Source organism: Dendropsophus ebraccatus, chromosome 15 (genome assembly GCF_027789765.1).
Source record: "Dendropsophus ebraccatus isolate aDenEbr1 chromosome 15, aDenEbr1.pat, whole genome shotgun sequence".
NCBI lineage: Eukaryota > Metazoa > Chordata > Amphibia > Anura > Hylidae > Dendropsophus > Dendropsophus ebraccatus.
In genome coordinates, this window is record NC_091468.1 from 18,127,240 (window position 1) to 18,142,907 (window position 15,668).

The 15,668-nt window shown below is 42.0% G+C and overlaps 1 protein-coding gene across 1 annotated transcript in view; it reads left to right on the plus strand.

Moving 5' to 3' along the window:
* PLEKHH2 (pleckstrin homology, MyTH4 and FERM domain containing H2) overlaps positions 1-15,668 on the plus strand; it is a 116,027-nt gene that overhangs the window by 36,619 nt on the left and 63,740 nt on the right. Inside the window, exon 3 of the mRNA XM_069954796.1 lies at positions 7,163-7,225. Within this exon, the coding sequence (XP_069810897.1) occupies positions 7,163-7,225 (63 nt within the window). The remainder of the gene's footprint in view (positions 1-7,162; positions 7,226-15,668) is intronic.

Consider the following 15,668-nt stretch of genomic DNA (forward strand, 5'->3'; position numbering starts at 1 on the left):
AACATGTATCCAAAATTCTCTGTAACATAAAAAACAACAGGAGATCTGCATCTTGGGACTCTCCTTTGTAGCTACTTGAGATATCTTGGTCTTAAAAATGCTGGATGATGTATGTTCTTAGGATTGCTCATTCATGATCAGCCTATGTACCAGGACCAGCACTCGGTCATTAGTTAGAGATGAGGGCAGCTGGAGCACGCTTGAGTCCGATCATTCAGCATTTTAATACCGGTGGCTGAAGAAGCTGTATGCAGCCCTAGAGAATATGGGAAAACATGGATATGACCTATGGCTGTATCCATGTTTTCCAAGCAACCAACTTCTTCAGCCATCAGTAATCGAATGCCGCACACTTGAATTCGGAGGATTAAGGTTGGTTCATCTCTATTTATTACCTAACCAGTCTTCCTCTTCTTCCTCCTCTTCCTCTTCTTCCTCCTTCTCTACTTCTTCCTCCTTCTCTACTTTCTTCCTCTTCTTCCTCCTCTTCTTCTTCCTTGATTTTTTTTGTACATTATTACAGGGACTGATATAATGCCTGAGTTTCTACTCTGCTCTGTTGACAGAATTTAGAGATATGCTTTACAGCAGCCCCATGGACATGGGAAACAATGATCTGGAGTTGACTTATTGACTTCTATGGAGATGTTTTCTAGGCTTGCTCTGTGGCCTGTGCTCAGGGAAGGGGAGCTGTGTTTGCCACCTATTGTGAATGGCCTGAACTTGTGTTGTCTAAGTGCTGGTACCATTTTTTATTTTAATACTTCCTGTAATGGTAGTGAGGAGACAGGAAGCCTTGGTTTATTATTAGGCTTAGTGGTCGGAGTAGAAACTGCAGAAATTTAGGATTATTTTTAAATTATAGTATTATTTTTGGAGTAGGGCTTACATTTCAAGGCTACTCCGTAAAAAACAGCGAAATCAAGCTAGGGCTTATTTTTGGGAAATGTTTTTATATATATATATATATATATATATATATATATATATATATATAAATATATATATATATATATATATATATATATATACACTACCGTTCAAAAGTTTGGGGTCACATTGAAATGTCCTTATTTTTGAAGGAAAAGCACTGTACTTTTCAATGAAGATAACTTTTTAAACTAGTCCTAACTTTAAAGAAATACACTCTATACATTGCTAATGTGGTAAATGACTATTCTAGCTGCAAATGTCTGATTTTTAGTGCAATATCTGCATAGGTGTATAGAGGCCCATTTCCAGCACCAGTGTTCTAATGGTACAATGTGTTTGCTCATTGGCTCAGAAGGCTAATTGATGATTAGAAAACCCTTGTGCAATCATGTTCACACATCTGGAAACAGTCTAGCTCATTACAGAAGCTACAAAACTGACCTTCCTTTGGTCTGGGGTTGCTTTGGTGCTGGTAAGGTGGGAGATTTGTACAAGGTAAAAAGGATTCTGAATAAGGAAGGCTATCACTCAATTTTGCACCGCCATGCCATACCCAGTGGACAGCGCTTGATTGGAGCCAATTTCATCCTACAACAGGACAATGACCCTAAACACCTCCAAATTGTGCAAGAACTATTTACAGCAGAAGCAGCAGCTGGTATTCTATCATAGGTAATGGAGTGGCCAGCGCAGTCACCAGATCTGAACCCCATTGACCTGTTGTGGGAGCAGCTTGACCGTATGGTACGCCAGAAGTGCCCATCCAACCAATCCAACTTGTGGCAGCTGCTTCTAGAAGCGTGGGGGGCAATTTCTCCAGCTTACCTCAACAGATTAATAGCTAGAATGCCAAAGGTGTGCAATGCTGGAATTGCTGCAAAAGGAGGATTCTCTGACGAAAGCAAAGTGTGATGTAAAAATAATGTTATTTCAAATACAAATCATTATTTCTAACCTTGTCAATGTTCCCCCAATGTGACCCCAAACTTTTGAACGGTAGTGTATATATATAAACTTGATTGAATTAATAGGTAATTTTCTGATGACACATTCCCTTTAAGACCCTTCTGTAGGCCAAGTGTTTATGCTCACGCACTGAACAGTATAACTGTGGGGAATGTATGTGAGTAGACATTGATACCGCCTGACCCTGCTGTTCTCAGTTTCAGTCACGCAGAACCATTCTTAGGGAAAAATCCATTACAGACTGATGAAACAGAAAAATGTCAATGTGAGTCTAAGGAAATAATATTACATAGCTGTTAATGAAAGTATTTTTACTGCTCCCCATCCCTGGAGTCCTGCCATATAAATACATGGATTGTGTATAATAAATGTTAAGATCTGTGCGAGGTTCTAAGCTAAAGAGGGAATGTGATCTGACTGGGAAGTAAACTCTCTGCAAACAGGGGAGCAGCCGACCTGTTTCACACTGCCTGCCCCAGTACAAGGGGCTTCTTTCAGCGCCTCTCTGGTATTCACTGCCGTATAAGTGAGACATTCATTCTGCAGGACGGAGACCGATGTTATTATCCCCAGCGATGGGCGTCTGACATCTCATCTGAAATGTATATGTATTCATGTATGCGATATGCTACCAGTTTTACCTAACTTATTCTGTTGATCTTCAGGGGATTTATATATTTATTCATTGTGGGGTGGTGGGGGGTGGGCAGGTAAGGTGCTAGATGGCAGGATTGATTTATAATGTATAAATAGTTTAATCCATTAATATATTTGCATAAATAAAAGAAACATTCCCTTCTGTGGAACAAAAAAAATAAAAAAAAATTAAATAATAATAATAATAATAAAAAAATAATAATAATAAAATAATACAATATATAATAATACAAATTCAGTGGGCAAAAAAAGATATAATAACAATAACAACAATAATAAAAATAAATCAGTTTGCAAAAAAATAACAATAAGGAAATAATAATAATCCTAATAAAAAATGAGTGTGCAAATAATAATAATAATAATAATAATAATAAAATCAGTGTGTAAAAAATATAATAATAAAAAATCTGTGTGCAAAAGATAAATAAATATAATAGTAAGTCAATATGCAAAAAATAAAAATCACACAGTGGCAAAAATTGAAAACAATTCTGTGCCCTGAAGTCCAAAATCCAAGTATTCTGTTGAATAGAGATGTTAGGGCTGCAGCGACATGCCGTGCTCCGGGACACCGCCGCACCCGCTCTCTCTGCTGTCTTCTTCCCGTGGATGCCGGAGCCCACGTGCCTGAGCTTGGTGCCACTTCCTCTTTGGCGCCCTGGGGCATCTAACCACTCCACGGTCCTGCTCACTGTCTTCCCGGCCGGCGCACTTGTCCCCGCCTCCTAGAGTCACAGATTTAAAGGGATAATATGCCCCTTAAGTGCACTATAATTTCCAGCCCTGCCCAGACCCTAGTGTTGCAGCTTCTGCATGCTTCCTAGCATGTGGTCCCAGCTCTCCCATGGTTCCTGCCCCTGTATCTGCTGTTCATGGTTCAGCCCATGAGTGCTGTCCTGGTTCCAGCCATGAGTGCTGTTGTGTTCCTGCCTTCCTATGTGTCCCCAGCTGCACCTCACCTGCCACTGCTAACCTGCCAAGCCTGGAAGTCGCCTGCCGCAGCAAGTTTGACCCACCTTGCAGTGAGCGCTGGTGAAGACCAGCGGCCCCTTAGACTCTGCTCCCTGGGCCTCTGTCATCGCTAGCGGTGGTACAGCGGATCCACAACTCCAGTCCTTACAAGAGATTAATTGCAATACCACACACAGTAAAGTGAACAGAGGGGCGCTGTCTTTAGACAAAAACTGACCTTTTTTCCCAAAATTTGGATTAGTATTGTTTAAACTGTATTTTGAATCTTCATTAGAAAACGTGTCCACTTCTGAACTTGTCTATCGTGCTGAGAGGCCCTGATAATAGTTAAAGTCCATGCGTCATCAGAACAGGCCAGCTGAAATGCAATGTAATAATAATAATAATAATAATAATACCACCGCACAATTGCAATGGTGTTGTTCCACAAACAGACTATGTTCTGTACAATTTAGGGATTGGGTTACATATTTAGGTCATCCCATGACTGTTCCCGCCAACCACATAAGAGAGACCAAGCTTCTGGCACGTCTTGCCAAATACTAATGTTCCTAATATTTACTTCACTGTGTTCCCGAGAGTAGGAAACTTCTCTGCTAATAAATTACCATGATGATGAAGACATAAACATCTCCACCTCCGTTGCTTACAGTAACCCTGTGCTATTACCCTATAGGAGCTTAGATGGTAGACGACATAAAACAGGCCTATACCCCAGAACATTCTATTAACAATTCCATAATGAAAGCCCTTAAAGGGATATTCCCATCTCAACTAATATAAATATTCTGGTAGGACTTGTCAAATTACATATTTTTGCAAATACAATCATTTCCCAAACATGTGTCCTTTTCCTGATATGCTGCTCTTTTCCTGCCACTGTTAACAGTTCATTGTCTCGGATACAGACCACCACTCTGCTCTAAAAGCAGTGGTCCGGCTGGTGTGTATATATAGCTATAATGTAGATGTAAAGAGCTATAGTAAATATATACTATATAATGTATAAATATGTATACTATAGCTATATATACACCAGGCAGACCACTGCTTTTAGAGCAGAGCGGTGGCTGGTAACCTAGACAATGAGCTATCAACAATGGAAGGGCCGATGAGCTTGTGTTCAGATTTTGGAGCCAATCTACACATATTGAGCTGTAATGAAAAGAAGCAGCAATAAGACAGGAGGAGTGCAGGGGCGTAACTACCACTGCGGGGCCCACCACATCAGGGGGCCCATCCCTGCAATACACTGGGCCTCCTGAGCTGTCATCATAATGCCGAAGTAGAGGCCTATGTATTGTGTACTGGGGGGGGGGTAGGATAATAAGGAGATGTCTAATCTGGGAGACACCATGTATGGGGGGATATGAGGTGAGATGCCTACCATGGGAGACACTAGGGGGGATGTCTACCATGGGGGGGGGCACTATCTACTGGGGTGGATACCAGGGGAGATGCCTAACATATGCTATCTACTGGGCAGAGGGGTAACAAACAGGGGTATTACCTACAGTGGGATGGGGGAGAGGAGGGGCGTCCAATCAAAAGTTTGCCCTTTCTAGTTACGTCCCTGGAGGAGTGTTTTAGACTAACTCACATCTGTAGCTAAACTTACTCCGGCACGGATTAGCTAAAGACCAGTGTGCCCCTTTATTTTTAGTTGAAAAGTTAAAAACCAAATATACTTTTTGAATTTGAATTAAAGTTAGTTGCAACATTGTAAATAAACTTGATAATAAAACCATTTTGGTAAGGAATGCGGAGGCTGTGGCCCCAGGTGGGCCATGGATCATTGGGATTTAATATGTGTTGGCCGTCTTCTCCTCCTCCTCCTTGTTTTTTCTTATTGTCCAGTCTGCTTTCTTGGCGTGCGATCTGATTACGTAAACATTTCTAAGTATAGATAATAAAAGTTCCTGCATTGTCTCATTGAAAAGCTATTACAATTTCATTAGTGTTTGACTGAAGATATCTTTGTAGGATTAGATGCGAGAGGCATGTGATCAGCTTAAGAGGTCACCAAACTTCTAGTTGGCAGATTCTCAAGGTTCAGGCTGTGAGATTCACTAATATAAAGGATATATATATAATATATATATATATATATATATATATATATATATATATATATATATATATATGGTTGGGGACTTTCACTATTTCTTTAGCAAACGTGAGAACCACTACAACACACAGCCAGCCAGTACACTGTACTGATGAAAAGCTCCAACTCTGATACAGTACTCTCCAGAGTTACCTGTTACTTCTTTGGCTGTTGCCCCAGGTCCTGTGCCTCTGTCATTTTAAAAAGCTTTTTGGGCACAGCATAAAAGTTTTGATTGATTTGGTTCTGAGTGCTGGGACTCCCACCAATTAGCTAGAATGAGCTTAGAGAAGTGCTCAGCTATGCGCTTCTCTCCCTGATTCTATTGCAAATCTATTGGGACCATCTTCTGCAACAAGATGGGGAGAGCAGAGAGCCATTGGGAGATGGACCCAGATGAGCTCTTCTCCTGGCTTTCTCTAGCTATTGGTGGGGTCTAAACACCCAGACCCGTATCAGTCAAAATTTTTGACATGTCTCTGTAATATAGCCAAAATAAGGGTTCACCAGCACCTTAAGGGTGGGTTTACACGTACAGGATCTACATCAGATTTGATGGCCCAGATTTGAAACTGCAGATCCTGTACGTGTGAACGCACCCTTAGAGTAAAGTACTTTTGGCAAATAGGTTGGGGATGCACACTGGAATGCCAACGATCCTGTTAGAAAGCTTCTGTACATACATTAAAGGGGAACCCCAGCAATTTTTTTTTTAAATGAGCTGGTTTCAGAAAGTTATATAACTTTGTAATATAGTTATACAGTACTTTGTAATATAGTTATACAGTACTTATATAACTTTGTAATATAGTTATACAGTACTTATCAGCTGCTGTATATCTTGCACAGTGCTCTCTGCTGCCACCTCTGTCCATGTCAGGAACTGTCCAGAGCAGGAGAAGTTTTTTATAGGGATTTGCTCCTGCTCTGAACAGTTCCTGACATGCACAGAGGTGGCAGCAGAGAGCACTGTGTGTCAGACAGGAAAGAAAACACCATTTCCTGCAGGACATACAGAAGCTGATAAGTACCGGAAGATTTTTTTAATAGAAGTTTACTACAAATTACTGGCACCAATTCATTTGAAATAATTTTTTTTGTGAACTACCCCTTTAAGTATTAGCCCATAAGAAAAGAAATGCTCCGTTTGGAGCCATAAAAGCTATATAGGCAACATATGATGAATTTGAACAAGACAGATCTGTAATATGAGCATGTGCATTGGCTCATAGTCAGGAAGCTTTGTCTCTCCCTCATCTTTGTGAATCATCATCCTGTTAGTTTGGACGTTTGCTGAAATATTTTGATCTTATATTCAGGTCATTTGGCTTCCAATTCCTGGCAAGTGTATGAACAGCAAATTGCAGTCCTTCATAACCCTTCATGCATAGCAAGTGTCAGACGGAGGCTTTCATCTCCATTAAAAGGCTATTGATAATGTCACCATCCATTAGCCGGACTTCAAAGCAACTTTATAGAAATGATCATTAAATAATCAACACTCGCTTGTTTGTTTTTGTGCAGATGCAGCAGCTGGAAAGACAAGTTATTGATGCAAACCGACGAGCGGAGCAAGCGTATGAGCAGGTAATGAGTAACGCATGGGGGGCTGCCATTGTGCTGAACTGGAGAAACCTATGGGCTAGGAGCTGTAGACCTATGTCAATAATGTTGTTGAAGTAATTGTGCACATATCACTTTGAGTTAGTTATTACCACTGGATATTTAAAGTGTACCTGTCGTTATAAAAAAAAATTTTGACAAAAGTTTTCATCAGTCCGGGTCTGAGTGTTCAGACCTGTACTGTTCAGGAGATAGAAGACCGCAGCTGCAGCACGCTATGGCCGCTCAGCCAGTCAGTGATTGGAGAGGTGTCCCGTCCCAGTCACTGACTGGCTGAGTGGACGATCCTTTAGCCGGAACAGGCCTTTTCCCCCAAGCAGTGGCTATACACAGTGGGGAACACCAGCGACTGCATTGGGACACCAGGGGAGTGCAGAGAGGTTAACATATAATGTTTGTTATGTTTTTTAATATGACAGATGTAAAAATTGGGTGAGAGTGCTGGATAACTCCTTTAACATCAAGGGCAACCCACAACCAGACACTGTTTAGAGGTGCATTAGGGGAAATCACATGACCTATATCTACTTTCTTACTCTCAGGCCGTCAGTCAAGCCAGTGTACGAAAGGAGTACAGAAGAGTGAATCTTAAATACTGTCTGAACCCGAGCGTGTAGTATTTGATTACTGGTGACTGAAGAAGTTGGATGCAGCCCTAAGGCTGCCTGGAAACCATGGATACCGCCATAGGCCATATCCATGTTTTCCACGACCCCCTAGGGCTGCATCCAGCATCATCAGCCACCGGTAATCAAATGCAGAGTGTTTGAGTTTAGACAAACCAAATTTTCATACCACTAATAAATCTAAAATGAAAAAGGAAAAAGATTTTCAATAGGTCCTAATGAAAAAAAATACCTAGTTTTGTTTCTACAGCTCCTATACACACTCTGTATCGCCATGGTAACAGCAAACAAATTATGTGTAGTTTAATCATTTCCCATTCATTTCCTATTCCAGGCTAACATACATCTGGTAGATAATTCTGAAGACTGTAGTATCTGACTACACAGAGTTAGCTTGTTGTCTGTTACCATGGAGACCGGCATAGAAGCTGTAAGAAACAAAACTGTAGGAAACTCCTTAATGCGTCATTCTTTAGAAACAGTTTTTTTTACTATATGCAGCATTATATAAAGCGGAAGAGCCAGAGTATGAGACACCAGGAACTGGACAGGTTCTCTATAACATATCTAGTGCATTGCACCAAATATATTAGGCATTTTAATACCTATACAACACTTTCATGCTTCATTTTCAGCAAAAGCAGGTTGGATTCCAGTTCGAGTATAGGAGAAACCTCCTCCTTTATTGGCTTTTACAGCCTATTTTACACTTGAAAACATTTTTTTTACTAGGTGACACCAGAGAGATGGTATTCTTCATGTCTATGTAATATTCTATATATACTCTATGGGGGGAGATTTATCAAACTGGTGTAAAGTAGAAATGTCTTAGTTGCCCTAGCAACCAATCAGATTCCACCTTTCATTTTCTAAAGAGTCTGTGAGGAATGAAAGGTGGAATCTGATTGGTTGCTAGGGGCAACTGAGCCAGTTTTACTTTACACCATGTTTGATAATGTAGCATTCAGTATATAATTGAATTATATAACTTATGTCCCTGTTACAACAACACAGTGATACATAACTGGAACAAGTGCAAAAGGTTCTTGTTCTGGAAAACTCCGGCCCAATTTAATGTCTGGGTAAAAGTTCTGCCAAACGGACAAGTCACCAGCTTGTAAAATTACCAAGGAAATACACGCCCTTACACATTGAAGCCATTGCAGTTGCCACGGGATTTACAGCAAACATTTTCTAGTACGGTTGAGGTGCTATGGTGATGGGCTACTTTGGTGGAGTTATGGTTTTATACAGCCGTTTTTTATGATTTGTTATACATTTGTATGGGAGCGGCAATAGGAAGATGTGTCTAATACATGATTCATACCCTACAGTGAATAGCGGAAAGGTTAACGGAAGGAAGACTGACACATCTTGAATTTGGGAAGGAGATCTCCACTTTAAAGAGACTCTGTCAGTAGGTTTTTGGTGTCCTATCTCAGGCTCGCATATAATAGTGACAGAGAAGCTGAACAGAATGATGTATCACTTACATTGTTCTGTGCAGCTGATCCAGAGATATCGTTCAGAATAACATGGATAATAAGTAGTCCTCTCCATTATGTGCATGAGCCCAGTAGTCCTGGATATTCATGAGAAACAGAAAACTCCACCCCCAGCTGCTGATTGGCAGTTATCTATCTATGCTGTGTATTGGCAGTAACTGTCAATCAGCAGCTGGAGGGCGGGGGAGGGTGTGGCAAGAATCCTATTCTCCTGCATATTAGGAGAACGGCTGAACAAAATAATATAAGTAATACACCAATCTTTTCAGCATTTCTGTCACTAGTTTATCCTGACTCATTTAAGGCCACATAAACCTAGTGACAGATTACCTTTAAGGTTATGTTCATACAAGTAGTTACATTGCAATAACTATATGTACATGACAAAACTGGGAGCAGATACCCTAAACTCCTCCTCTCTGGGATATTTTTTCTTACATACTGAATAAATGAATGTGTAACCATTCTGTGTGAACCTGAGAGTAAACACTGCTGGTGTAGTTAGTTTTAGAATAGTATTTCTATAACTGCCCTAGCCAATTACTATATAAAATACAATAATAAAGCAACTGCACTCACAAATGGAAATTCTTCTACCATATAACATAGTTTATGAAAGGAAGTTGCTCAAGATCACCTGATCGTCACAAATCTCTGATCATCAGAGGTTTCCTCTGCAGTGGCCACTACTGGCGGTATGTAATATTGCACCTCCGTTATTAAGATGAGGCTTTTTGCTGTGGCTAACAGGGAGAGGTCTTGACTACTGGTCCACCTTATAGGGGATATAGACAGGGTTAGTTGTGTTGATAACCAGGCATTGTCTGGTTTAAAATACTACATAGCGGTTTAGCACACCTTGTTAAGAGAGTTATCTGCTTTGTCCTGAACTCCTGAAAAATTTTTAAAAAACAATCGCAGTCAGATATGGAAATTCTTCATCCAGTTACCACCCAAATACCTGAATGTTTTACTCTCCTTTTTAAAGGGAACTTATTTATCCTTCTCATCAGCTGATTGTGACTTGACAGTGATCAGCTGATATTGCCAGCTATTCAGTTGCCCTGCAGTGGCCACTACTGGTGGTATGTAGTATTGCACATAGGCCATTAGGAGCTCCTTCTTACAGGCACTTTGCTGTGGCTAATAGAGAGAAATCCTAATAGGGCATAAGGACAGGATTTATTTTGTTGAGACAACCTGCATTATCAGATGTAGACAGTCTGTTTTTGTTACAGGGCTTCCCTGATGATAGGTTGAGGAAGAGTTTTCTGGCACTTTCATATAGTGTCTGTACCATTGAATGTATTACTCATTACTATAACACTGTGACTAGAAATGCCCTTAAAGGGGCACTCCCGCAAAAAATAAAATAAAAAATAATATATATTATAAATCAACTGGTTTCAGAAAGTTGTATAGACTTGTGAATTACTTCTATTTGAAAATCTCCAGTCTTCCAGTACTTATCAGCTGTTGTATGTCCTGCAGGAAGTGGTGTATTGTTTCCAGTCTGACACAGTGCTCTCTGCTGCCACCTCTGTTCATTTCAGGAACTGTTCAGAGCTGTAGCAAATCCCCATAGAAAACCTCTCCTGCTGTGGACAGTTCCTGACATGGACAGAGGTGGCAGCAGAGAGTACTGTGTCAGACTAGAAAGAATGCACCACTTCCTGCAGGACATACAGTAGATGATAAGTACTGGAAGACTTGAGATTTTTCAATAGAAGTAAATTACAAATCTATATAACTTTATGACACCAGTTGATTTGAAAGACCCCCTTTACATTACTTGTGATTGGCAATTTATGGCATAGAGGTGGGACAGATTCTGAGAGAATGCACGAACAATGAATAATCCTCTCCGCATGGCTATATTATCTCCACAACTTTCCTGCTGCACGGATTCTTTGCAATTTATTAAGTAATAGTTTTCCCTCAATTTATTGTAAACATTTACTTGCCGCTATGGGAACCATATAATTTAAAGGACAAATGTATAGCAAGACTAAGTTTTCCAAGAATGCAATCTTCAAGGTTAACCTTATTTTCCACTTCTGAACTTTCGAAAAACAATAGCTTCACAGTACCCTATGAAAAATTGAAGAATCTTAGAAATCTAAAGTGTCACATCTAATCTGCAAGCTTTGAGGATACACAGTCCTGCTCGCCTGGGCTGACATTGGGCATTGAGTGACACAACTGCATGCTGGGCAGTTGCTTATGTAATTGTCTGACGCCCCATAAGTTTCATGCCTGCTGCTACAATACTAAATGGGTTTTGAATGGTTGTGTTGGTTGCCCAAATGCCCACCATCACTAAATACCCAATGTACATTACACTTGGGGAAGCTGTCTGTTTTAGTAGTGCTGCAGACATGGCACAGTAAATAAGAGTGAGTGGATATAACCGGAGATTTCCTCTGGCTCTGCTACACTGTGCCATGGCTACAAAGCTATTGACACAGTTGGCTTTCCCAAGTGTAATGTCTATTCTATTGCTACCAAGTGTTATGCAGACATCAGGGAATGCTGCAGCACTAGAGACACAGACAGCTCCCCCTAGTGTAATGTCTACTCTAATAGTAACATGTATTATATAGACATCAGGGGAGGCTGCAGCACTAGAGACACAGACAGCTCCCCCTAGTGTAATGTCTACTCTAATAGTAACATGTATTATATAGACATCAGGGGAGGCTGCAGCACTAGAGACACAGACAGCTCCCCCTAGTGTAATGTCTACTCTAATAGTAACATGTATTATATAGACATCAGGGGAGGCTGCAGCACTAGAGACACAGACAGCTCCCCCTAGTGTAATGTCTACTCTAATAGTAACATGTATTATATAGACATCAGGGGAGGCTGCAGCACTAGAGACACAGACAGCTCCCCCTAGTGTAATGTCTATTCTAATAGTAACATGTATTATATAGACATCGGGGGAGGCTGCAGCACTAGTGACATAGACAGCTTCCGCCAGTGTAATGTCTTTTCTATTCTAACATACATTAGAATAGACATGAGGGAAGGCTCAATATTGTTAGTGCATATATATACTTTTGCAGAGACCAGGGCTTAAGCAACCCTGCAGTCCCTTGACAGAGCTATTGATGCTGGCAATGTAAAAATGTAAAACAAAATTTTATACGTACATTTTCTTTAATAAAGTTATATTATAAAGGTATATAATTTTATTAAAGAAATGTTAAAAAAATATATATATTTGCTGTATTACCCCTTTACCCTTTAAAGGGGTACTCCAGCAGGGGGGCAGTTTTTTGCTGGGACCGGGGAGGAGGTGGGCGAGGTAAAAGACGTCCACTCACCTCCCTGGTCCCAACGGCGGGTCCCGCATCATGGCGCTCCGGTGCGGCCGCTTCCGGGTGTCTGACGCGGGCCCGAGACGTGACAGATCCCGCCTCTGTCACTGAGTGGCTGAGCGGACTTGAAATGGATCCCACCTCCTTCACTGAGTGGCTGAGCGGACCTGAGACATCACGTCTCGGGCCCGCGTCAGACACCCGGAAGCAGCCGGGAATCGGGTATCAGAGCGCCGCAATGCAGGACCCGCCGCTGGAACCGGGGAGGTGAGTGGACGTCTTTTCCCTCGGCCACCTCCTCCCCGGTCCCAGCAAAAAACTGCCCCCCCCCCCCCCCCCCGCTGGAGTACCTCTTTAAGTAAAATCTGTAAATGATGCCCCTATGCTTATGCAGAGCTTCTTCTAGTTTGTAACCAGGAAAGATGAGTGTGACACTAGGAAGGTCAGATAGATTTAGTGTCAAACAGTGACTCTGTTGCTCAGAGTTCCTGGTCGTTATTGGATGCAGATGGCGGTATTTCCTCTGGTTATATTGCGGCAGAGTAAATTAAAGGTCTGGGGCTAAACACTCATTAGTAATGTAAAGTATAGTAATTAGACCTAAGAAACTACTGGCTAAGAACTTGTGTTCTCCTTGTGTTTATCTTTCAGCACGGAGGATAAGTCTGTAAATGTTTTAGGGTATTGCAGTAAAACTAATAGAAACTAAACACCGCTCCTGTATTGGGAAGACGTTCATTACACTAAGGGACATACTGTATGTGGCTGCTTCTTTACAGAATTGCACAATTTATAAACAGTTATTTGGAGTCCCTGACGTCAGCAGTAGAGATGAGCGAACCTCAAGGACCCATAGATTGTTCCGTACCTAAGTGTGCGGCATTTGATTACCGGTGGCTGAAGAAGTTGGATGCAGCCCTAGAAAGTCCTGGAAAACATGGATACAGCCTATGGCTATGTTCACACTACGTAAAATAACGTCCGTTGAGGTCCGCAACGTCCGCAAAACTACTGCTGTTGAGGTTCCCCATTATGACTGCAATGTAATGTAACTGAATGCACACTACGTATCAGATAAAGGCCGTTGTTTATACGTCCCCGTGAGAAACATGTCAATTATTTCCGGCCGGTAATACTGCAACAACGGCCGTGTATTTCAATGCGGCCGCAAACTTAAAACTTATATCTGCCGAATTAAACTTGATTTTGATGTAAAAAAATTTCTGAGTGGTTTCTCGGGCTGGGCGCCTGTTTCATCCCACTTATAAACATGCTAGGAATCAAAATTAAACAACGGCCGTAGTTTCACGACTAGCCCGTACGATCGTAATTCTACGGACGTAGTTTTGGTTGCAAAAGTCGGGCCGGTGAAAACAATGGCCGTTATTTTACGTAGTGTGAACATAGCCTATGACTGTATTCATGTTTTCCAGGTAGCCTTAGGGCTGCATCCAACTTCTTCAGCTACCGGTAATAAAATGCTGCACACTTGGGTTTGGAAGAACCTAAGTGTGCTCGAGGTTCACGCATCTCTGTTCAGCAGCACACACTTATACCAACTGGATAGACCCTTTCTACCTGACCTTTATATGAACATTATAGAGGGTTGTTTATTCAGCCAGAGCAGCGAGCCCCTTAGAGCATCTCCCTCTCAGATGGACTGGATGTAACCATGTATTACGGGGTGTCACGCAGAGGTTTGATGAGAGATGCTCTCTGTATGGCAGTAATGATGGCGGTATAATGCACAACCTGCCGTATTATGTAGGCTTTGTATGTTGCACTGAATGGCAGTATGTGCACAGTGGTATTATGTAAGGTATTTATGGCTAATATGTGGGCTCTACATGTTATTAGTACCAGGGCCGGCCTTAGGGTAAATAGCGCCCTGTGCGAAACCTTTTTTCGGCGCCCCCCCCCCCCCCCCCCCTTTTAAGGTAACATAAAGCTCCTTCATCCTCGTATGAACCCGAACTCTCTGCAATGATTCCCGCTGTCTGCCCGCTCCGTGGAGAGGGTGGATACAGCCGGAGGACCGCCTGGAAAACTGGGATACAGCCATAGCCATAGGCTGTATCCCAGTTTTCCAGGCGGTCCTCCGGCTGTATCCACCCTCTCCATGGAGCGGGCAGACAGCGGGAATCTGATGCCGAGCATTCAGATTCATACGAACCCGAACCTCTGAAGATTCGGACCATCCCTACTGCAGACAACATGGAACACCCATCACTCAACCCCCTCCTCCACCATACACACAACTAACCCCCCAGCTATTCACACAACTACCCTACCCCTCCCTCCATGCACAAAACTGTCCCCCAACCATACAGACTACTACCCCGCCAGCCATACACAGAACTACCCCCCCCTCCCCCATGCACAAAACTATCCCCCAGCCATACACACTACTACCCCCCCAGCCTTACACACAACTACCCCCCCCCCATCCTTACACACAACTACTCTACCCCCCCCCCCAGCCATTCACACATCTACCCGACTAACCCCCAGCCATACAAACAAGTACCCCCCCCCCAGCCTCCACACAATTACAAACTTTAAAGCCAAAGCCTGGAATGGATTTGAGATGAGGAGAAATCTCAGTCTTTCCTTAATGACCTGTTCTCTGTTTATAGTCTGTTTCTGACTTTGGCTTCAATAATCTGTTATATAAATCTGTCTGTGTAAAGTCACCCTTACAGATATCCTCCTGAGCAAGTACAATGTACATCTAATGCTGTGTTTCCATATTTGCATTCAGAATGCATTTATAAACACATGGAAAACAAAGTCCCTATTGCAAGAGCTGTGGAATATTGCCAATAATCCCCACAACATTGCACGGCTATTGGAGAGGAAAGCGCAATTTCATCCATGTTCGGACACCAATGTGGAAACAGCCTAACACCCCCTGCTGGCCACAAAAGGGGAAAAAACACTAAAAACAAAT